Raw genomic sequence first — 26,503 nt, forward strand, 5'->3', positions numbered from 1 at the left:
TCACTCTACAGCTAATCTGGCCCAGCACCTTTCCTCCACCTGAGCACAAACACTTAGACAACACATTGTCAGTGAAAGTGGAGTAAACAGGGGGCATGTGTTTGTGCGTGCGTGCATGTGTGTGTGTGTGTGTGTGTGTGTGTGTATACATTGCCTTACATTGTTGGAGCGCAGGGACACCCTCCCCCCGCAGCGGGCACAGAACTTGATCTGGCAGTAGGAGCAGAGGTTGCCACAGCCATCAGCAAATTTGGTCTTATGGCAGATGCCACAGGTGGGCGCGTCGTCCCGATGCTGGCTCGTGGTGGTCTGCCGACGCGTCTCCTCCCCCACCCGCCGCACCGTCTCCCTGTAGCTGGACAACTGCTGCTGGATACCTCTGAGAGAACAGGAGGGGAGGAAAGGTGCAACGGTAGCTAACGTTACATACTTTAAGACCTCGCCAAAGCATTTGAAGCATTAACTTTGCCACATGAATGAATTCTCTCAGCATGAATTGTCTTCACACATCTTTACATAATCGGATGAAAACCTGGTAACTTCCTTTTTGCCAAAATGTATTCAAAATAGATTCTGAGGTTTCATAATTATACGTTCGTTAATGGGACAATAAGGCAGTTTTTTTCCATTTCCTGAAAAGTTCCTGTTTTGGAGAATCCGACAGTGACTATATGATACAGTATGTACATATTGCATGACATATAATAAAGACATAATACAGATAACAGACATTTAAAAAGTATATGAATCTGTCAGCGCACTGCACACAGAGCACCCTGTGGCAGCAAGTACAATTGCAAGTTTGATTTCCTTCTAACATTCTGTCTGTCTCGCAACTGCACCCACCTGACAATGCTGAACCAGACCAAAATATGAGACAGGATTCAACACGTTATACTATAGATGCATTTATATGGTCTCTTGTAAACAGCCATTGGCTATTGGTAATGCTTATAGTATGTTTAGTAATACATATTACCACCTATGTATGTTATTTATAAATGCTGTTAATATGAGCTATTTTCAAATGCTTATAGACAAGGTAACTTTGTTGTAGGGTGATAATAGGCAGTATACAGTTGTAGATACAGTCCATCCATAATCAATTATAAACACATTTAGTCAGAATCAAATACAGAGCAGATAGTAGCTTCCAAAATACTGTAACATTCAAATACTATAGGTAGCGTTAGATGTATTATCTTTACTTACAGACAGGGTGTCATTGGCGTAGCCTCCTCCCCATAAAACCAGCCTTAAAAACTACAATTCCCAAGAGGACAGGAGGTCCCAAACAACTGACTGCATCAAACATCCAAAAGGCCTTAGGCTAAATATCCACATTCTTCACTCTACTACTGGTGTCACAAAACAAACTATTCCCCTATCATACCTTCAAACACATCCTCCTCCCTGGACTATCCCACCAACAGTGACATCCCTGTATTCCTGTATCTTATCCCTGTAAATACACACGCTTCAACACACACACTTCAACACACACTCACTCACACCCGCACTCGTACTTACACACACACACACACACACACACACACACACACACACACACACACACACACACACACACACACACACACACACACACACACACACACACACACACACACACACACACACACACACACACACACACACTCACACTTACACACACACAAAATACAAAACCCCTTCCCATCCCATGCCGTCTTCCTCGCTGCGCCCCGGGCCTAATCTCTGTTATCTATTGGCCCTAAAGGTTAGACAGGGGTCACCTGCTGCTTTGTCTCCTCAGGGTTTATATCCTCAGCTCCATGACTCTCACGTAATCACACTGTCACAAGCCCCCTTTCCAATACTTAGGCCTGGTTTGAATAATTTAGAAATGTATCCTTCCTTACTCCCCTCTGAGGTAACCACCGCTTAAACGCAGTTGAATAGGTGAGAGTATGGATTCATAACATTCCTTTCACCAGTCAATTACGGGAAGGAGATGAGCGAAGGAAGCTATCTCCAACTATTGGACTCAAGCCGACGCAACTGCTCTGGCGAACTCTCTCGCTCAGATGGGTAAACTTTAAACTTAAATCTCCATTAGATTGTGCAACACTGTTGAATGTTTTTGAGCGATACATGAAAAACATCTTTAAAAGTGAACAGAGATGAGGAGAGAGAAATAGAGCGAAAAATATGTATTTATGAGAAGATCTGAGAGAGCGCTCATCTTTCAAGATTCAGGAGAGACTGTCTGACAGGAGCTCATTAAGAAAAGCTAGAAAACACAGATGCATAAATGAGATACAAGCTTAAACCAGTGAGCCCAAGCTTTACTTCTACCAGAACAAACACACACAAATGAACGCACAGACACACATGCACACAACGCACACAGAGAGACACACACACACTTCCCTTTGCGTCACACCATTCAGTACTATCTCTCTTTTAAGAAATAAAAATAATCCCTTTGTGAAATGCAAATTTGTCCAAGTGTGTTTTTTAAACAAATCGCGCCAAACAATTCAATCTGGGGAAACAACATTAGCATAAAGCATCACATATAATAATTAAGCCATGCAACACTAGCGAGCTTGCTGAGACTCTAGGACTACTGTAGCTACAACAAAGCGTACTGTACAGCACTGTATGCACACCTGTAAACACACACAGCGAATAGGCATATTGAGAATGGATATTTCAGATGGGCTTACTTGGGGGATATGATCATGTAGGTGGCAAGATCTACCTCGCTGCCTCGAGAATGAATGAGAGTGAATGGTGTGGCTGTTCACACAGTCCTGTGCAGTGGAGCTCGATCATTTCCCCAGTCTTCTCCAGCCGAGGGGGAGGGAGTCAAAGAAGGCCTTTAGAAGGCGTGACGTGATGTGACAGACGTGAAAAGCCAGCAGTATCTCAGCCACCAAACAAGGACAAACGTCCTGCGAACACACACACGCTGTCCCCCATTTCATCAAGCTCTGGCAGGATGGCCCTGGTCCCTATAAACAGCGCTGGTTGTAAATCCTCCAACACACACATGAAAGCATGCACATACAGTACGCACTCCTACGATGTCCCAGAGGATCAATGGGTCTGTGTGATTTGTCTCTAACATGTGGGACACGCGTATGATAGAGCTGTGCAGCTCATTGACTCCTGTTAAAATCCTAAAATCTACCGCCAGTGTCCTGAATCCAGAAACATCCCATCACACGTGTGGAGATGCAGGGGACGGGCCCTACATTCTGAAATTGCATTTTTTTGTCCGCTGTTAGTTTTATCATTGGAATGTGATACAAAACGAGACAACGGTGTGCTTTAGGACCATGATGACGCCTCCGAGCGGTCGGGTAGGCTGTTTGGAGTGTTTGGAGTGTTTATCCGAATAATATATATTTTTTAAGTTATGTCCCCCCCACTTCTAAAACAAAAGTTGTGTCCCTATGTTGATAGCTATAATACAATATGGTGAACAGTCCTAGTACGAAACCAATCAAAGGGCAATGTGAAGCTACTGTTTATACCTGTCAAATTCCTTCTGATCTACACGAAGTGCCTGGGGGCAAGAGGCTAGATGCTGTTTCAGGATTGGGGGGTGAACATCACTCTAAAAATTCCTTCACACTTGACCGGAGAGTGGGCATAGATGAGCATGTCCTAGCACCATTACAATGGACTTTGGGTAATGGAATCTCATGTTATCAGCTGGGAGAGGTCTCCAATTATAGTTCTCTCTGAGGGGAACTGGGAGCATATTTAGTGCTGAATAAAAAATAGAGCCCAAGCCCCTACTCCCTAGCCCCTCCTTATAATCACTCTAAATAATAATATAGGCATTCATCAGATGCTTTTATTCAACTTTGAGTTCATATGTGACCGGTGGCCACTAAAGTGCCTTCTATCCCACTGTATCGCCAGCCAAGTGCGTCCAGCTGGCTAATCAAGGGTGTGGTTGTGCCAGTTTATTTAAGCAGAGCGCTTCCTTCTGTCGGGAGATTGTTTTATCATTTAGAAGGTTGGCATGCCTTTGGAGTATGAGAGCAGTGACAGCCCAAATCCAGAGAGTCTTAAATATTCTGAAAGTATTGTGTGTATAACAGCGCCAGTAAACGTTACACTGAGTTCCTCTCTCCTCTTCCTTGGACACGCCCAGCGGGTGAGACAGAGGGATAGAAGTGACCACTGATCACATATTAAATTATAGTCGCTTTGGATAAAATAATCTGATTAATGACTATATTATTATTTAGTGGGAGTCGGAGCTTCATGTTGCACGCCACCGGTTACACACGTGTCCAATATACACTGAATGTTCCATGACATAGACTGACCAAGTGAATCCAGGTGAAAGCTATGGTCCCTTATTGATGTAAATCCACTTCTGTCAGTGTAGATGAAGGGGATGAAATAGGTTAAAGAATGATTTTTAAGCCTTGAGACAATTGAGACATGGATTGTGTATGTGTGTCATTCATAGGGTGAATGGCCAAGACAAAATATTGAAGTGCCTTTGTACAGGGTATGGTAGTACGTGCCAGGCTGACCGGTTTGAGTGTGTCAAGAACTGCAACGCTGCTGGGTTTTTCACGCTCAACAGTTTCCCGTGTATCAAGAATGGTCCACCACCCAAAGGACATCCAGTCAACTTGGCACAACTGTGGGAAGCAATGGAATCAACATTGGACAGCATTTGTACACTCAGTGTATGTACCCCATGCAGGAATCCAACCCACAACCCTACAAGCCCACTGATCCATGAGACTTACCGATACTCTATATCTGTACTAATAAACTCAGTCCCATGCCGCCTAATCGAGCTTCAGTGACTAAGGGTTCCCTTCCTGACTCACCCTCTCCTCTCAAATCGATATTCAAAAGGCAAGCGGGCATGAATCAAAAAACAATGAGGGAGTGTCAAATAAGAGCGAGAGAAAATCACTTCGCAGCCATTTAGAAATTAAGCTCTCTCTCTCTCTCTCCCTCTCTCTTTCTCCAAACAGGGGGCGTCATCCACCTGATTGATTTCTGTAAATTCACAATCCTATAATAGATGAGCTTGAAAAAAAAAAAGATTCCTCCTTTTGCTATTTGCAAAATTGGAAAGCAGTAAAGGGTGCCAGCTTTGTGGCTGGCCCCTGTAGACGTAGAATAAAGGACAGAGGAGTGTGAGTGTGTGTGTGTGTGTGTGTGTGTGTGTGTGTGTGTGTGTGTGTGTGTGTGTGTGTGTGTGTGTGTATGTGTGTATGTATGTATGTATGTATGTATGTATGTATGTATGTATGTATGTATGTATGTATGTATGTATGTGTGTGTGTGTGTGTGTGTGTGTGTGTGTGTGTGTGTGTGTATGTGTGTGTGTGTGTGTGTGTGTTTAGCTGGGGGGTTGAAAATGATGATGATGCCTTTACATCATAATGACAAAAAAAACACTTTAGTGTTTCTTATTTAGCCCATACTCAGTCGCTCTCCTCTGTTCCTATGCTAGGAGGGTTGGTCTGTGCCCGCTGTGGTGAGGTGCAGTGGTCTGTGCCCTCTCTGGGTGGCACCTCACCACCATATGGCATCAACGACATACAATATGCCACAGTCTGTCTTTCTGTCTTTCCCTCTCACTCACTCTTTCATTTTTTTCTCTCTCTGGCAGGGTCTGCACTTCCACCCTCCCTCCCTTGCTTCCGCCGGAACTGTCGCCATGCTGAGTGGCCCACGTGGCTTCACCTTCCCCCTGTCCCACCATCCTTTCTTTCAGTCTCTCACTCATCCTGCTTCAACCTCTCTCCCTCCTCCCCTCTCGGAATTCCTCTCCTCTGGTGTGCATATTCCTCAACCATGGTTAGCTTTTTTCCCTTCCTCCATCTTGCTCTTCTCTCTCTACTCTCTATTTAGCTCAGCTGCTCTCTGACACATTTCTCTCTATGACACACATGCTCTTTCCTGTCTTCATCTCTGCCTCCCTATTCCCTCAACCTATGCCGGGTGGCCATTTTGGTGATTATCTAGGTTCACCAACCTCAGGACACATGCACTGTATTGATTATTGGCTATGCAACACAAACTCTCCTTGGGTACATGGAGTAACATTAATCTCCCCTCTTTAGGAGCATTCACGTGTCTTAGACTGGGCTGGTCTGGAGGGCCTATCCTCATTACTGAGTGGGACTTCAAGAAACCTACAGCTCGTAGACAATAACATTTCCCAGCAGAGAGAGAGAGCGATGGATGGAGAGACGAGAGAGAGAGACGAGAGAGAGAGACGAGATAGGGGGGGGGGGGGGGGGGGGTCGAGAGAGACAGAGTAAGATTCAGTCCACTTGAGAAGACACTCCACTCTGTCAATAACACACCTCATTACTTACACACTGTCACAAGCTTAAAGAGCACTAAAGTCACACACACATACAGGCGGGAAGGCCGACGCGCACGCACACAGTAATTAGCCAGATACCTGAGGTTGTCTATTTTTACACCACATTTTAGGCTTTATAAAACTGATAAAAGACAGGCAGTGTGGAGGAGATAAAGAGGAAGGGATAGAGGAAGAGATTGAGCGATGGAAATAGAAGATGGGGAAGACAGATGGAGAAAGCACCAGAGCCAACAGCAGAGCTAAGTGGGTAGTGTGCTCCCCAGACAGAACTGGGCAATTCCATGCTAACGCAATTACGCTTGGACTTTTTCACTTTAAAATGTATGCCAAACAAAAACCATTGATTTCAAAGTTTAACAAACCACACAACTCTATGCACAAGGACTACTTTGAACAATTTACAAAGAACATTTCACAAAAACACATTGACTGGAAGAACTGTGTAGATGCAAAGTTTGGTAACAGAATTACGGTAAAATCTCCCTCAGTTTTTATGCAACCACATTTTCAAAAACTCTGTTAAATATCTCCTTGATTCAAGATTCAAATATGTCTGCAGAAAGAATGGTGTGTCAGCTATGACACCTTGAGTTTGAAAAAATATATTTTCGTTTTTGAACTACAGTAGGTGAAGTGGATTTGGTCGGGTAATGAAATTCCGGTAACAGAATGACATCATGGGTACCTGATCTGTACTTTACAGAAATGCACAATTAGTGATATGAATATAATTCTCTTCCTGGTGATGTTTCCTGAATAGGTACACAAAGGTAGAACAATTTAATATCCTTTTTTGCATAAGTGGGTATTATTGTAATGAGCTAACATTTGGTTGGTCTTCGCCAGATCAAATCTGAAACAATCATAGACGACTATGTTTCACGAGTTTGGACATCACGGTACAGCACAGAAGAGCAGAGTAGAGTTTAGTACAGTACAGTAAAGCACATCACAGTAGAGTTCAGTACATTATACTGTACTATACTCTAGTGCGCTCTAATGCAGGGGTTCTCAAAGTGGGGTCCGGGTCCGTGGTACTGCAGGGGGTCCACGTCCAGATCTCAAAACAAATAAAAAATATTTAATTATTCAATTAAGTTTAGAACAAGATTAAATTACTTTTGGCCAAGGGATCAGTGGAATAAGTTTAAAGGGTGTAATACAACACAATGTAATATTATGAATCTACAATTTAACCCTGTGCAACATGGGCCTGGAAAGCTCACAGATATTGGTATCCACAGTACTCTACCAATTATACATTTTTCAACTCAATACCCTCCCAAAGAATCTCTAGAATTGCAAGAAATTAGCTGAAAAACGAATTATTTTCTCTCCGGTGACAAGAGATGGGCCTTTAAAATGTTCCTTTGCAGGGCCCAAGACTTGGTTTGAAGTCATAGTTAAACTCCTTGTATGCAATTTTATTTTTTTATCTCAATCAAGTTGTGTTCTGATTATGTGGGGGTGATGAATTTACTACCACAAAAGGGGTCCCTGGCCCCAAAAACTCCCTAGTCCTTGCCGATGACAAGCATACCCATAACAAGATGCAGCCACCACCATGCTAGAAAATATGAAGAGTGGTACTCAGTAATGTGTTATGTTGGATTGTCCCCCAAACATAATGCTTTGTTTTCAGGACATAAAGTTAATTTATTTACCACATTTTTTGCACTTTTACTTAAATGTCTTATTGCAAACAGGATGCATGATGTGGAATATGTGTATTCTGTAAAGGCTTTCTTCTTTTCACTCTGTCAATTAGGTTAGTAGTGTTTAGTAACTACAATGTTGTTGATCCATCTTCAGTTTACTCTTATCACAGCCATTAAACTCTAACTGTTTTAAAGACACCATTGGCCTCATGGTGAAATCCCTGAGCGGTTTCCTTCCTCTCCGGCAACTGAGTTAGGAAGGATGCCTGTATCTTTGTAGTGACTGGGTGTATTGATACACCATCCAAAGTGTAAATAATAACTTCACCATGCTCAAAGGGATAGTCAATGTTAGCTTTTTTTTATGTTTACTAATCTACCAATTGGCACTCTTCTTTGCGAGGCATTGGAAAACCTCCCTGATCTTTGTGGTTGAATTTGTGTTTGAAATTCACTGCTCGTCTGATGGACTAGATAATTGTATGTGTGGAGTACAGAGATGAGGTAACATAGGCTAATGTGATTAGCTTGAGGTTGTAAGTATCAAGAACATTTCCCAGGATATAGACATATCTGATATTGGCAGAAAGCTTGAATTCTTGTTAATCGGACTGCCCTGTCCAATTTACAGTAGCTATTACAGTGAAAGAATACCACGCTGTTGTTTGAGGAGAGTGCACAGTTATGAACTTGAAAAGTTATTAATAAACCAATTAGGCACATTTGGGCAGTCTTGATACAACATTTAAATAGAAATGCAATGGTTCATTGGATCAGTCTAAAACTTTGCCCATACACTGCTGCCATCTAGGGGCCAAAATCTAAATTGCACCTGGGCTGGAATAATACATTATGGCCTTTCTCTTGCATTTCAAAGATGATGGTACAAAAAAAATAAAAAAACACGTTTTCTTCTTTTTATTATCTTTTACCAGATCTAATGTGTTATATTCTACATTCCTTTCACATTTGCAGAAACTTCAACGTGTTTCCTTTCAAATGGTACCAAGAATATGCATATCCTTTCTTCAGTTGCTGAGCTACAGGCAGTTAGATTTGGGTATGTCATTTTAGGCCAAAATTTAAAAAAAGGGCTCGATCCTGAAAAGTTTTTTAAAAACTATTATTACACACAGAGTGAGTCCATGTAATATATTATGTGACATTTTTACTCCTGAACTTATTTAGGCTTGCCATAACAAAGGGGTTGAATACTTATTGACTCAAGACATTTCAGGATTACATTTTTTATAAATTTGTTTTAAAAATCTAAAAACATAACGCCATTTTGACATTTTGGAGTATTGTGTAGACCAGTGACACAACATCTCAATTTAATTCATTTTAAACTGGAAAAAGTCAAGGGATGTGAATACTTTCTGAAGGCAAATGTCCTGAGTCTGTACCCCACACATACAATTATCTGTAAGGTCGCTCAGTTGAGCAGTGAATGTCAAACACAAATTGAACCACAAAGACCAGGGAAGTTTTCCAATGGAAACTTATTCTTGACTAGAGTCAATGTCTGCACCCCGCAGAAAATAAATTAGCAAAATACAAAAATCCCCATGAAAAATCTCTGTTTAAGCTTGAGATATTTGTTTTTTTGCAATGCTCAATCCACAGCATCCACCGATGATTCACTGCTCGTCTGAGGGACTAGATAATTGTATGTATGGAGTACAGAGATTAGGTAGTTATTCATAAATCCGTCGATGACAGAGCTAAAAAAAAATGGATCTTCTCACAAAATTGTCAGTAGCGTCCGAATGGTTTGGCCTACAAACTATGACATATGGAAAGATGAGACTCTCACAAACATGGTGGTGCCCTCCGTTTTGCTCTATGACCCCCACAAGCATCTTGGGACTAGTCTGAAGTTGGTACAGCCATCTGCTAACTTCTGTCTGTAGCGTCCGAACAGTTTGGGCTACACAATAATCCTCTGCGGAAGGGTGAGACTCTCGTGAACACGTACATGTAAATTGTTTAACTCTAGGATGCCCACAAGCCTCACAAGACTCGTCTGAAAGTCCCCCGGTACCAGTTGAAAAAATTGACCCCCCACGGCTTAGACAGGGCTTAGTCTGTAGATGAACAGTTACAGATAGGAGAAAACTGAGGATGGATCAACAACATGTTCGTTACGCCACAATACTAACCTAAATGAGAGTGAAAAGAAGGAAGCCTGTACAGAATAAAAATATTCCAAAACATTCATCCTGTTTGCAACAAGACACTAAAGTAATATGTCAAAAATGTTGGTAAAGCAATTCAATTTTGACCTAAATAGAAAGTGTTATGTTTGGGGAAAATCCAATTCAACACATTACTGAGTACCACTATCCATATTTTCAAGCATAGTGGTGTCTGCATCATGTTATGGGTATTATTGTAATCATTAAAAACTGGGGAGGTTTTCAGGATAAAACAATTATTGAATGGAGCTAAGCACAGGCAAAATCCGAGGGAAAAACCTGTATCAGTATGCTTTCCACCAGACACTGGGAGATCAATTCACCTTTCAGAAGGAAAATAACCTAAAACACAAGGCTAAATCTACACTGGAGTTGCTTACCATGAAGACAGTGAATATTCCTGAGTGGCCGAGTTATAGTTTTGACTTAAATCTGCTTGAAAATCTATGGCAAGATCTGAAAATGGTTGTCTAGCAATGATCAAATGATAATGGGCAAATGTTGAACAATCCAGGTGTGGAAAGCTCTTAGAGACTTAACCAGAAAGAGTCACAGCTGTAATCACTGCCAAAGGTGATTCTAACATGTATTGATGCAGGGGGGTTGAATACTTATCTAGTCAAGATATATTAGTGTTTAATTTTTTTATTATTATATTTTTTTTTTACAAATGTTAGAATTTTTCTTCCACTTTGACATTAGACCATTTTTTGTAGAACATTGACAATTTGATCCCACTTTGTAACACACACAAAATGTGGAAAAGTCAAGGGCTGTGAATACTTTCTGAAGGCACTTGTACAGTACCGTACTGTACTCTACTTTACTGTACTGTACTTTACTGTTCTCTACTTTGCTGTATTGTACTGTGCTGTCCAAACTAGGGTTGAATGGCGGGAGCCGGTTACCGGGATTTACCGCGCAAAACCACTCCCTTTTCCCGGGAGAAATAACATCAAGTAACCGGTCAATTATAACAAATTATTTATATGAACATCATAACGTGAAATGGAACTGTTAAATAATTTGTGATGTCGAAAAATGCCTTCTCTATGGCCTCTGCATGATGAATCAATGCTCAGGGTGGGGACAGACAGCCCATCTCAGTATGAAGTGCAGTTCACAAAGCATGTAGACCTACCTATCCTGGTAACTCTTTTTCTTATGACAGGTATGCTACAGTAACGTACTGACCGAATGCGTCTAATTTATCCATCTCTATCTTGTTTTCGGAGGTCTCCTTGTTTTTTAATTGTAAAGATTCTATATTTTTTTAATTGCAGCTGCAGAGTTTAAAATCAGACTATCACTTGAATATCGTTGCTTTAAATCAGTACACGTGCGAGCAATCTCTCACAGTCTTTCTCTCTCTCTCCATCAACTCTATTCATATTGCATCCAAAATAGATAATCCTGTTCTAGATCGATACATAGCCCTATATATAGATGTCCTAGCCTACCTCTTTCAGGTAATAAATACAATGCTGTAGTAGCCTTATATTTAGCTAATTAATGATGGGTTATGCATAATAAGCTTCTAACTTATAGCTCTGTCTCTTGCGCAATAGGCATGCACCTGTCCTCCACTGGCCTCTCTCCTTAAAAATGCACCTTAGCTCTTGGAGTCCCATGCAGGAAAAGGTAGACTAGAATAGCTTGCTGGACATAATTTTTTTAGCATTTATTTATACCAATAGACTATTAAAAAAAAGAGGGACGCAAGCTCTTTTTTGTTGAATGTTAAATACAGCAGCCAATAGACCTCACGGGTAGTTTGAAAGAAGAGCAAACGCAAGATGGTGGTAGGCTATAGCAGTTATTTATTCAGCCCCACAGCCATTCAATCTCCATGAAGAGAAGTGAAAGCCTTCTGTATTTAATTATAGTCCTATATTACTCAAGGATGTCATTAGAATGATGAAGATAAGGAAACTTATTTAATTTAACTGTTGAAAGCGAGGAAGGAATGAAGCAACAATAGAGAGAGAAAGAGAAGGTAGGCTAATAACATTAAGGGAAATATTATGAAAGGTATATATGGGTCAGCCTACTAATTATACAAATAGGCCCTATTATATTTCTAAATTAAAATCAAATTCGGTAGTCTATACATGTAACTTTGTAGATGCATGTGGTGCACCAGAATCCCATGTTCTCTTCTACTTTATCATGGTTTGAATGATGTGCATAATTCCAGTCCATATAATACAATACAGTACAGTAATACAGTTCACACACAAAAAGATTAGCCGACTGGAGTTAGTTTCATTTATTTACCCAAGAGAGGATATAGGTAGCTACTTCTATGGGCTTTTATGTTTTTCTGTCATGTGTAATGTGCATTAGCCCATATACGTATTGGATAACGATAACATAATTTGAGCTTTTCTGGGCTTGGGCTAATTAAATGGTATTAAAGTAGGGCTCATAAAATGTATTTAATATATGGCTCATCAGTCTCAGGTAGCATCAGGTTTGAATTTTCATTCTGATCAAAGCTCTAAAATAATCCAGATACATTTATATGCTTTATAATGCTTTTGAATTACACTTCTGGTTTTGGCGGGAAATACCGGAAGAAAAGTGATTTAATCTCGGGAAAATATTCAACCCTAGTCCAAACTGGTTCAGATTTGGCCAGGTCAGACTGACCAAATGTCAACTACTTTTCAACGTCCATGGACATCTGGTGTCAGTAAGTGTTCAGTGGCGGAGGATACTTGTTACTGTAAATGAAAAGAGGATAGATGGTAGGTGCTATTGTAGAAGTCAGTAAGAGCCAGGAGAGGTGACATTAACTGGAGAGAAAGAGAGAGAGAGAAGCAGAGAGAGAGGGAGAGTGGGGCTTGTCCAGACTGTTTTCACAGTCTTGCTTTGACCAACAGACAACAAAAAGAGAAAAGAAAACAGTTATGAGCTGAACATAACAGTATGCCAGTAGAAGGGAGGACAGTGGCAGGTGACTCAACTGTGGTTTGTGACTGCTATGATTTCCAGTTTTAGCCAATTCAATTACAGTAATTCTGTTACCGATATGGTAACATAATTACGAGTTTTAATTAAACACTTAACAATGAATCAGTAAAAACACTATAACTATTTGATATGTCTTCCTTTACTTGTTACTTCTGTTAACTTTCATTATCCTTCCTCCTCATCTTAAAGATTTGTGGGCACAAGGCAATGTTTCTTTAACTTACAGAAGGCAAATCCTTTCTCCAAAACTAAATATAAGTGTTGATATTAGTTGGCAGGGGTCTTAAACATTATTGTGTTATTGTTGCCTACATTATTTTCACCTAAAATGACATACCCAAATCTAACTGCCTGTAGCTCAGGCCCTGAAGCAAGGATATGTATATTCTTGGTACCATTTGAAATGAAACACTTTGAAGTTTGTGGAAATGTGAAATGAATTTAGGAGAATATAACAGAATCAATCTGATAAATGATAATACAAAGAAAAAAACAAGCGTTCTTTGTATTTTTGTTTGTACCATCATCTTTGAAATGCAAGAGAAAGGCCATAATGTATTATTCCAGCCCAGGTGCAATTTAGATTTTGGCCACTAGATGGCAGCAGTGTATGTGCAACGTTTTAGACTGATCCAATGAACCATTGCATTGCGGATACATTTTTTTAATCAAGACTGCCCAAATGTGCCTAATTTGTTTATTAATAGCTTTTCATGTTCAAAATTGTGCACTCGCCTCAAACAATAGCATGGTATTCTTTCACTGTAACAGCTACTGTAAATTGGACAGTGCAGTTAGATTAACAAGAATTTAAGCTTTCTGCCAATATCAGACATGTCTATGTCCTGGGAGATTTTCTTGTTACTTACAACCTCATGCTAATCACATTAGCCTATGTTAGCTCAACCATCCCGTGGATGGGACACCGATCCTGAAGAAGGATTTACACTACATTTTAGCGTTACAGATTTTCAGGATGGAAAATGTATGAAAAATGTATATCTGCCTTAATTTAGAAAATACATAGACTCTTAGATCATTTGACACCCAATTTAACATGCTCCTATGAACTTCACATGTTGTTGATCATGGGTCCTTTTACATGGAAATGCCCAGCTTCATATGGCTTGGCACAGTCGTACAGAGCCCTTCGGCAGGGTGGGAAGTGCACAGTCTACAATCACACCTACCATCACACACAAACACACTTCTGTATGAAGCTCCATCTTCAGTAGGATGGGCAACGCCTACACACACACGTACATGCACATACACGTACACACACACACACACACACACACACACACACACACACACACACACACACACACACACACACACACACACACACACACACACACACACACACACACACACACCACACACACACACACCGAGCTGAACCACACAAAGAACAATATCCTGTAACTGCAGAGAAATACAGGACATAAGTCATACTGGGTTGTGTTGAGTAAGATGTGTACTAACTGTGCTTCTCTTGTGTGTACAGTATCCATGCTTTCTCCTATGAAGACACACAGAAGTAAGCAGTCAGGAACTCCTTGCATATTCTACACGTGATTAAAAGCAGTCTCTTGAAACACTGCTGTCCACTCCTGAGCTTTGGGATTGGCAGGTAGTCACTTCCTGTGCTCTGTGATTGGCTAGTATCCTCCCAGGTGCATCTCTGCTCCAAAGGGTATAATAGTGAAAGAAGCTGGGCCTTATATACGGTACCAGTCAAAAGTGTGGACACACCAACTCATAAATGGGTTTTTCTTCATTTTTACTATTTTCTACATTGTAGAATAATAGTGAAGACATCAGAACTATTAAATACCACACATGGAATCATGTAGTAAACAAAAAGTGTTAAACAAATCAATATATAGTTTAGATATTAGATTCCTCAAAGTAGCCAACCTTTGCCTTGATGACAGCTTTGTACACTCTTGCTATTCTCTCAACCAGCTTCAAGAGGAATGCTTTTCCAATGGTCGTGAAGGAGTTCCCACATATGCTGAGCACTTGTTGGCTGCTTTTCCTTCACTCTGCAGTCCAACTCATTCCAAACCACCTCAATTGGGTTGAGGTCGGTAATTGTGGAGGCTTGGTCATCTGATGCAGATAGCCCCTACACAGCCTGGAGGTGTGTTGGGTCATTGTCCTGTTGAAAAACAAATTATAGTCCCGCCAAGCGCAAACCAGATGGGATGGCGTATCGCTGCAGAATGTGGTAGCGATGCTGGTCAAGTGTGCCTTGAATTCTAAATAATTACTGACAGTATCACCAGCAAAGCACCCCACACCATCACACCCTCCTCCTCCATGCTTCACAGTGGGAACCACACATGCGGAGATCATCCGTTCATCTACTCTGCGTCGCACAAAGACATGGCAGTTGTTGAAACCAAAAATGTCAAATTTGGACTCATCAGACTAAAGGACAGATTTCCACCGGTCGAATATCCACTCCTCGTGTTTCTTGGCCCAAGGAAGTCTCTTATTATTATTGTGTCCTTTAGTAGTGGTTACTACATGATTCCATATACGTTATTTCATAGTTTTGATGTCTTCACTATTATTCTACAATGTAGAAAATAGTAAAAAATAAAGAATAACCCTTGAATGAGTAGGTGTGTTCAAACGTTTGACTGGTACTGTATGTGCATTGTTATAGAAAGTTACAAACATACATCCCTGTCATATGGAGAGAAGAGTAATGTAAGCTCTATATGGTAAATATAAAGTTACAGAAACTGTGACTTATGCTAGCTAATGTTTGACTTGAGTTTTAGCAAGAATGCTACCTGGAGGTAGGTGATGCTAATGCTAAGAGGTTATCTTACATAGCCTGTGTTGGTCAGTGGGCAGGAGCAGGGCCGTAACCAGGGTCTGAGTTTTAGTGAAGCCCGGACGGATGGACTGCATTTCTATACAATTTAAACAGTCTAAAATACTTATTGGAGAACAGCAATCAAAAATGACCCTAACCATTATCACATTGGTTGCTGTAATTTCATTCACCTCAGTCGATCTACAAACACATAGCCGATAAGCAATACAATTAGCCGCTACACATTAACTCACATTAACTTAGTACAGGGAATAAAAATGATAATTTCATACGTACATAGGGATCTTTTAGCAGAAAAGTATTTTATTAACAAAAAGTAAACAAATTAGTTTGCTTTACAGAAGAAGAAAAAAATTGTTGCAATTTTACAGCTAATTTCCTGCAATTTGACAAATTTTGCTGACAAATGCCATTTTAATATGATATACAGTGCCTTGCAAAAGTATTCATCCCCCTTGGCGTTTTTCCTATTTTGTTGCATTACAACCTGTAATTTAAATTGATTCTTATTTGTATTTCATGTAATGGACATACACAAAATAGTCAAAATTGGTGAAGTGAAATGAAAAAAAATAACTTGTTTCAATAAATGTAAAACATTTAAAAACGGAAAAGTGGTACGTGCATATGTATTCACCCCCTTTGCTATGAAGCCCCTAAATAAGATCTGGTGCAACAAATTACCTTCCAAAGTCACATAATTAGTTAAATAAAGTCCACATGTGTGCAATCTAAGTGTCACATGATCTGTCACATGATCTCAGTATATACACACATGTTCTGAAAGGCCCCAGAGTCTGCAACACCAATAAGCAAGGGCCACCACCAAGCAAGCAGCACCATGAAGACCAAGGAGCTTTCCAAACAGGTCAGGGACAAAGTTGTGGAGAAACAGATCAGGGTTGGATTATAAAAAAATATCCAAAACTTTGAACATCCCACAGAGCAACATAAAATCCATTATTAAAAAATTGAAAGAATATGGCACCACAACAAACCTGCCAAGAGAGGGCCACCCACCAAAACTCAGGGACCAGGCAAGGAGGGCATTAATCAGAGAGGCAACAAAGAGACCAAAGATAACCCTGAATGAGTTGCAAAGCTCCACAGCGGAGATTGGAGTATCTGTCCATAGGACCACTTCAAGCCGTACACTCCACAGAGCTGGGCTTTACGGAAGAGTGGCCAGAAAAAAACACCATTGTTTAAAGAAAAAAAGAAGCAAACACGTTTGGTGTTTGCCAAAAGGCATGTGGGAGACTCCCCAAACATATGGAGGAAGGTACTTTGGTCAGATGAGACTAAATTGAGCTTTTATGCCATCAAGGAAAACACTGTCTGGCGCAAACCCAACACCTTCCATCACCCCGAGAACATCATCCCCACAGTGAAGCATGGTGGTGGCAGCATCATGCTGCGGGGATGTTTTTCATTGGCAGGGACTGGGAAACTGGTCAGAATTGAAGGAATGATGGATGGCGCTAAATACAGGGAAGATCTTGAGGGAAACCTGTATCAGTCTTCCAGAGATTTGAGTCTGGGACGGAGGTTCACCTGCCAGCACAACAATGAACCTAAGCATACTGCTAAAGCAACACTCGAGTGGTTTCATGGGAAACATTTAAATATCTTGGAATGGCCTAGTCAAAGCCCAGACCTCAATCCAAATATTGCTGTACACCAGAGGAACTCACCCAACTTGGAGGAGCTGGAGCAGTTTTGCCTTGAAGAATGTGCAAAAATCCCAGTGGCAAGATGTGCCAAGCTTATAGAGACATACCCCAAGAGACTTGCAGCTGTAATTGACTTTGGGGGGGTGAATAGTTATGTACGCTCAAGTTCTGTTTTTTAGTCTTATTTCTTGTTTGTTTCACCCCCCCAAAATATTTTGCATCTTCAAAGTGGTCGGCATGATGTGTAAATCAAATGATACCAACCCCATAAAATCCATTTGAATTCCAGGTTGTAAAGCAACAAAATAGGAAAAATGCTTTTGCAAGCCACTGTATGAGTGAGAGTGAAAAACAAAATCAATGGAGGCTCCCTGGAGGTCAGGGCCCCTGGACATGTGCCCTGCATGCCGGGTCGGTAATTCAGTCATGATTACTACAAGTTTAGATAGCTGGCTAGACTAACTAGACTAATTTACCAATCTAAAAAGTGTTAACTGACATGTCAGTGAGTGAAATAAAACAAGAGGAAAAATGCTGATGCACAACTAAGTATCAAAATTGCACCTTGTGTATTCTACTATTCATACTCTCAACAGTAAGTTGAGACCCGACAGAGTTCCTAAATTATTATATATTTTTTCACATTCTAAATAATTACATGGCTGTTGAGGGCTCGTCTTTAACGTACAGAGAGTTATGAAAGTTTTTCTCTCTATTTGTTTACCTTTCTCTCTATCAACAGGAATAGTAGGTCTATCATTAATGCATTCTGAATTCACTTCACTTGCCCTTTACAAAAATCTGCTTGCATTTCTTGAGCTCCCCAAATTCATTTGACAGATCAACATCTGTGCTCATCTAGGATCATATATAGAAAAACAGATAGTGCATGTACAAAACAGCCTGCATGTCAAGTGATACCAAATTCCTTATAGTTCACTGCTTTTCATCAAAGTAAAGTGCTTATCCTGTTAGGGCTAGGGGGCAGTATTGACACGGCCGGATAAAAAACGTACCCGATTTAATCTGGTTACTACTCCTGCCCAGTAACTAGAATATGCATATAATTATTGGCTTTGGATAGAAAACACCCTAAAGTTTCTAAAACTGTTTGAATGGTGTCTGTGAGTATAACAGAACTCATATGGCAGGCAAAAACCTGAGAGGATTCTATATGGGAAGTGGCCTGTCTGACAAATTGTTGTTCATCTTGGCTCTTTTTATTGAAGACTGAGGATCTTTGCTCTAACGTGACACTTCCTACGGCTCCCATAGGCTCTCAGAGCCCGGGAAAAAGCTGAACGATATCGAGGCAGCCTCTGGCTGAAACACATTATCGCTTTTGGCAAGTGGCCGATCAGAGTACTATGGGCTTAGGCGCGTGCCCGAGTCGACCCCATGCTTTATTTTCTTTCGTCTGTTTACCTAAATGCAGATTCCCGGTCGGAATATTATCGCTTTTTTACGAGAAAAATGGCATAAAAATTGATTTTAAACAGCGGTTGACATGCTTCGAAGTACGGTAATGGAATATTTAGAATTTTTTTGTCACGAAATGCGCCATGCTCGTAACCCTTATTTACCCTTTCGGATAGTGTCTTGAACGCACGAACAAAACGCCGCTATTTGGATATAACTATGGATTATTTGGGACCAAACCAACATTTGTTATTGAAGTAGAAGTCCTGGGAGTGCATTCTGACGAAGAACACCAAAGGTAATAACATTTTTCTTATAGTAAATCTGACTTTGGTGAGTGCTAAACCTGCTGGGTGTCTAAATAGCTAGCCCTGTGATGCCAGGCTATCTACTTAGAATATTGCAAAATGTGCTTTCACCGAAAAGCTATTTTAAAATCGGACATATCGAGTGCATAGAGGAGTTCTGTATCTATAATTCTTAAAATAATTGTTATGCTTTTTGTGAACGTTTATCGTGAGTAATTTAGTAAATTCACCGGAAGTTTGCTAGTTCTGAACATCACATGCTAATGTAAAAAGCTGTTTTTTGATATAAATATGAACTTGATTGAACAAAACATGCATGTATTGTATAACATAATGTCCTAGGTGTGTCATCTGATGAAGATCATCAAAGGTTAGTGCTGCATTTAGCTGTCTTCTGGGTTTTTGTGACATTATATGCTAGCTTGAAAAATGGGTGTCTGATTATTTCTGGCTGGGTACTCTGCTGACATAATCTAATGTTTTGCTTTCGTTGTAAAGCCTTTTTGAAATCGGACAGTGTGGTTAGATTAACGAGAGTCTTGTCTTTAAAATGGTGTAAAATAGTCATATGTTTGAAAAATTTAACTTTTTGCATTTTTGAGGTATTTGAATAACACGCCACGGGATTACACTGGCTGTTGAGTAGGTGGGACGCTAGCCCATAGAGGTTATTATTATCTGTATCCCGTTCTGACGGCTTGCTGACATTCCGTATGTGTCAGAATACTGACTGGGAGTCGTGGCATAATGTCATAATGGGCCACATTCCGGGATTCCTCTGGGAAGCAGATGTGATTTACCCCTTCATCCCACCACTCTCTGATCCAACCTCTCACACACGCATGCATTCTTGCACAAAACACACAAGTCAATGCAAAAAAACACTCTTATGGACAACCACACACACACACACTATAAATGTGCACGACTGTGCAGAGATAATTACTTACAGTACGTACACACATAACTTGTGTTCAATGTGCTACCGAGACAATCTCTATTACAGACATAAGCGTAAAGTAGTGACCACACCTCCCACTACCAAAAACACCGAAACATACTGACAAACACTTACCCATTCTCAACTGCATCCTCAAACTTGCCTCAGTCAAAGGAAATGTATATGCTGGACTTATAGTTGACATACCGGTACTTCGATATGACATACTTATCACTCTGGGTGGATACTGGCTGTTTTTCTCATCAGAGCCAGAGTGACAGGAAGTTGCTGGGCTCAGATTACCCAACCGCAAATTCTAACTTTCTAACCTCTAGGAGGATACAGAATATCTGACCGTGGACCAGCTGTTAGGGGCATCAGGTTTAACCACATATCCACAGCACAAACCCATGTCAAAGACTACATGATGGCTCAATAGTACTTAAGAGTTAATTGACAAGTGATGTCCATCTTCTCACTGGGTTGTGGAATGTTGTCCATTAGCTTGGGGAGCTAACACAAATCTTCAGGTCTCAGGGAAGTTTACGCATTACGCGCGCACCAAACCACATCCGTTACACTTCCACCCCCTTTGACCACAATGTCCTCAGAGACCCATCCCGGTTTAGGAAGCAATGTGACCGACTGGGCTCAAACCCAGGCCTTCTGACCATTCCAAGACTGTGTTGCAATAACCAGCTGACCATTAAAAATAAATAGTCAGCAAAATAGGGTTGTATAGTGGTTTTTACCTGACATCATTTTGCTGAGGAGGCTTCTTCTGGCCTACCAGGTTCACAGTTCTTGCTTGGATGGGCCTCTCCTCCCTGGAACACACAAAAGGAACAATGTGGTTGGAATGTTGTCAGAAAATGTTGTCAAATGTTATACATTGGTGTAGTTTGAGGGTTCTTTAGAAGGTGGATGCTATTTAGACATTGGTCGGATTCCTCTGCTCAGACGTTGCTGACACCTGCTAGATCTTACAATGCCTGAATAGGTATTTTACATATCAGCTAACCACATCATTTGTTATGGCAATCTGGTGCCCAAATGCACAGTCGATGACATGGCACCCAACCATTGGTTGATACATGCAACGTTTGAGCACGGGAACGCGATTAAACATTGGATGGATGAAATTACCACATTCACAGGGTCGTCACTAGTTACCACAGCCACAAAGTCATAAACCCCACCTATTTGTACAATTTATCTTATTAAGATGTGATTTTAAACTTAACCCTAACCTTAACCACACTGCTAACCTTATGCCTAACCCTACCCTTAAATTTAGACCAAAAAGCACATTTTTGTTTTCATGAATTGTTATGATATAGCCAATTTTTACTTTGTGACTGTGCTATCTAGTGAAAACCCATTCACAGCCATAAATCAATTCCACTACTTCCTGTTCTCCATCAACAATTAACCAACACCTGACCAATCAGAATAGAGAAAATAAGTTGCTATGTAGATCATCAATTACAATAACAAAGAACTGATTCATCATACATAACAATGACTTAAAAAATAATATTTCTGATAAAATAATTATACACTGGAATGTTTTCACTTTTACCTCAAAATATCTACTGTTTTCTTTTCCCCCCTCAGTAATCTGACACTTCAATGGGATGATCACAGATAAATCCCTATGAGAACCCCACAACATGGAGGCGTTCTGTTTAAAACTGAAAGGGGTGACAGATCTGTAATAACACATTGTGTTTGAGCTGTCATTAGATGGGTGTTATGAAAAAAAAATGGGTTCGATAGCAACTGTGTCTGACTGTCCAGTATTTCAGCTGTTCAAACCTCCATTCTTCAATTACACCGACTGGGTGAAAAAGTTGATGTATAAGCAAAACCTAATTATTAGGAAACAGTACCAGAGGAGCACACTGCATTCTTACAACCATCAGATCATTTTTTTCTGACTGTGACCTATGCATGAAGATATCTGCACATACAGTACACACACACCCACACATATGCAAGGGCAGATAGTATGAATACAAAAGCAGTGTGTAAATATTGATATGGCAGATTGGATTAAATCCTAGCCTGTGTGTGTGTGTGTGTGTGTGTGTGTGTGTGTGTGTGTGTGTGTGTGTGTGTGATCAGTACCAGTTTGGACACACCTCCTCATTCAACGGTTTTCCTTTATTTTTACTATTTTCTACATTGCAGAATAATAGTGAAGACATCAAAACTATGAAATAACACATATAGAATCATGTAGTAACCAAAAAAGTGTTTTAAATAAGTCAAAATATATTTTATATTTGAGATTCTTCAAAGTAGCCACCCTTTGCCTTGATGACAGCGTTGCACACACTTGGCATTCTCTCAACCAGCTTCATGAGGTCGTCACCTGGAATGCATTTTAATTAACAGGTGTGCCTTGTTAAAAGTTCATTTGTGAAATGTCTTTCCTTCTTAATGCGTTTGAGCCAATCAGGTGTGTTGTGACAAGGTTGGGGTGGTATACAGAAGATAGCTCTATTTGGTAAAAGACCAAGTCCATATTATGGCAAGAACAGCTCAAATAAGTAAAGAGAAACAACAGTCCATCACTACTTGAAGACATGAAGGTAAGTCAATACTGAACATTTCAAGAACCATCAAGCACTATGATGAAACTGGCTCTCATGAGGACCTCCACAGGAAAGGAAGACTCAGAGTTTCCTCTGCTGCAGAGAATAAGTTCATTAGAGTTAACTGCACCTCAGATTGCAGCCCAAAAAAATGCTTCACAGAGTTCAAGTAACAGACACATCTCAACATCAACTGTTCAGAAGAGAATGCATGAATCAGGCCTTTGTGGTGAAATTGCTGCAAAGAAACCACTACTAAAGGACACAATAAGAAGAAGAGACTTGCTTGGGCCAAGAAACACGAGGAGTGGATATTAGACCGGTGGAAATCTGTCCTTTGGTCTGATGAGTCCAAATGTAAGATTGTTGCTTCTACCCGCCATGTCTTTGTGAGACGCAGAGTAGGTCAACGGATGATCTCCGCATGTGTGGTTCCCACCGTGAAGCATGGAGGAGGAGGTGTGATGGTGTGGGGTGCTTTGTTGGTGACACTGTCAGTGATTTATTTAGAATTCAAGGCATACTTAACCAGCATGGATACCACAGCATTTTGTAGCAATACGCCATCCCATCTGGTTTGCACTTAGTGGGACTATCATTTGTTTTTCAACTGGACAATGACCCAAATCGCACCTCTAGGCTGTGTAAGGGCTATCTGACTAAGGAGAGTGGTGGAGTGCTGTATCAGATGACCTGGCCTCCGCAATCACCTGACCTCAACCCAATTGAGATGTTTCGGATGAGTTGGACCACAGAGTGAAGGAAAAACAGCCAACAAGTGCTCAACATATGTGGGAACTCCTTCAAGACTGTTGGCATTCCAGGTGAAACTGGTTGAACGAATGCCAAGAGTGTGCAAAGCTGTGATCAAGGCAAAGGGTGGCTACTTTGAAGAATCTCAAATGTAAAATATATTTTGATTTGTTTAACACTTTTTTGGTTACTACATGATTCTATATGTGTTATTTCATCGTTTTAATGTCTTCACTATTATTCTACAATGTAGAAAATAGTATAAATTATGAAAAACCCTTGAATAAGTAGGTTTGTCCAAACTTTTGACTGGAACTGTATATGGGGTGTCATAGTCCTGTGTCTATGTTTCATCTGTGCTTCTCACATTAGTGGGTTTATCGAATAGCTTTATAGCATAGAATGCGCAGATTAGATGACGTATCAGTTCAGCCCGCGTCTACTGTAATCTGAGTGTGATTAGAGTGTATGATGCTATCAGATATAGGTGAGTTCTGTGAGTGGAAGACTTAAAAGGCTATTTTCCTCACTAGAGTAAGAGCACACAGGCTACTGTAGCATATGTTGCAATTAAGATCACACAGCAAACCACATGAGCATGCATACGCACACACACACACACACACACATGCTAGTGTTACAGGGCTAATGCATAGCCTAAGATGAAAATTATGCATGACCACTTGTGCATTGGACACTTCCTTCTTTAGATGCAATGAATCGATCTGCAGTTTCAGTACAGGGCCATCACTCTGCACAAGGAGCCTAAAATAGAACACAGACGTGAATAGCAGAGGAGTTCTCATAGGAGCCCGGTTATTCGTTCGCTATAAGACTATGCGATAGCAGTGACTTGTTTAACGTCATATCGCCTCGCTGCAGTTTGACAGGCAATCAGTGGAGTAATATGCTACTCAGATAAGGTTACATCTAACTCACGATAACAAACCTTCGATGTTTTGGCGTGACAAATACAATAGACGTGCTCCTTCCACACCGGCTCAAGCTCTGTGTGTGAAAATACTAAAATAGCACAGGCTGACTGTGCTGATTTCCGACCATCATCAACTATAATAAAACAGCACATAGGGCATGGACTAGGCTACATGCATTTACGCTAGCCTTTCAGTAGAGATGGACTGTCGCTGGCCTACTTTGGGCTGTTATACTCAACCCACCGCATCGCCAAAGCAGCGACCGAACACGCAAACAGCTGTTGAGATACGGGACGGAAACACTCCGCTAGAGCAGATATGCACTGATTTTACAAGCAGAAATTAAGAGAATCTCGGTCAAATCACGTTGTGCAATCGCAGCCTGAAGTTAGCCTATAGCCTGCGGACGCAGTGCTCAAGATACTGGGCTATAGGCTATATATAACCTATATAGCCAGCAATTTGTTCGGATATGACAGAACACATGATTGCATTTCCGGGAAATGGGTGAGGTTGAGAAGAATTTAGTTAGGGCATCAGAAGACACTGGAGTGTGACGCTGCTGAGTGTCTCAGGGACGACACACCCCTCTCTCTCCCCCTTCTCCCCCCCTCTCTCCCCCTGTTCGTCTCTTACACCTGTGACAGCGCTGACCCAACACATGCTTACTCAGAAACCTCTTCCTCTCTCTCTCTTTCACACACGCACACACACAGCGTGTTAGGGCATCTTGTTAGGTCACCCTTGACTCTGTGTAGACTAAATTATAGGCTGTAGATGGATGAGAGTGAGGGCGAAAATAGGCTACACTATATTTGCCTTGAGAGGAGCTGGGGCTATACATGCTGATACACACACACATACACACACGTAGATAGCATTTTTGGTTAAGGTTAGGTAGGCAGATATTTGTATAGGTTTGGTAGCCTATTGGTAGCCTAGCAGCCAATGAGCAGCAGTATGAGTACCATCTCTGTACTACATCTCCCAAACATCTCCAGAGCAGAAATAGCCCCAGTGTCTCTCTTACTTTAACATGGCCTCTTCCTTCTCCTCCTCCTCCTTCTGTCGAGCTAACACAGCCATGATTATCTTCCTCTCTTCCTCAGTCAGATGGCTCAGGTCCGGCTCAGGCATGGACGCCGGCGCAACGGGTGGGCGCGGGCCGCCCCGAGGGCCCACCGAGGCGGACATCTTCTCCCCCCTTCCTCGGCGGCTCGGATTACGGACAGAAATCCCACTGGCGGAGCCCACGTATCACGACATGGCCCACGGATGAAGCAACGGCTCGGGCAAGTGATGCAAGGCTCCCATGGTGGAGGGCACCCACGGCTGTAGTGCTTCTTCGGTTCCTAGTCGCCTTTCCTCTGCCTCTCTCTCGCTCTTTTCTCTTCTCCCCCCCACCCCCCGCCCGCCCGCCTCTCCCCTCCACTTCCAGTTACCAGGAACCCATCTCTGGTGGAGAATGATACTCGGTCACCTGGGAAGGCTTAGCTTTCTTCACAGCGGAGAGATGTTACTCTGCCGCTGCCCAGGTTGATCCGCTGGCTGGGTGCCTTGTTTTCTAACGCTGCCGCGCTCTGCTGCTGATGCTGCCGCTGTCAGGGAGATGTAGAACAGTCAATGGGACCGCAGCCCCTGAAACGAGCACACCTTCTCACGCCGGGAGCGCGCATTGTCATTTGAGAATGGGGGTTCACCGTACAAGGCACTTGCACAATTTTCTCTCTCACTTCACCAATCGTAGTGTGCTAGTGACGCGCTTCCCATCCTCCCTTCCTCGTGTGCGTGTGTGTCAGTAGTGTTGTTGTATCTTGTTAGG

At 41.4% G+C, this 26,503-nt stretch overlaps 1 protein-coding gene across 1 annotated transcript; it reads right to left on the reverse strand.

Moving 5' to 3' along the window:
- LOC145861777 (regulating synaptic membrane exocytosis protein 1) lies at positions 1 to 26,503 on the reverse strand. The gene is made up of 4 exons (XM_082965233.1): positions 25,712 to 26,503; positions 21,146 to 21,220; positions 160 to 379; positions 1 to 39 (listed from the first exon to the last, which is right to left on the reverse strand). The coding sequence occupies exons 1-4, from the start codon at positions 25,873 to 25,875 to the stop codon at positions 1 to 3; spliced, it is 498 nt and encodes a 165-aa protein (XP_082821359.1). The 5' UTR covers positions 25,876 to 26,503.

The sequence above is a fragment of the Salmo salar genome, chromosome 01, assembly GCF_965601325.2.
Source record: "Salmo salar chromosome 01, fSalSal1, whole genome shotgun sequence".
Classification (NCBI taxonomy): domain Eukaryota; kingdom Metazoa; phylum Chordata; class Actinopteri; order Salmoniformes; family Salmonidae; genus Salmo; species Salmo salar.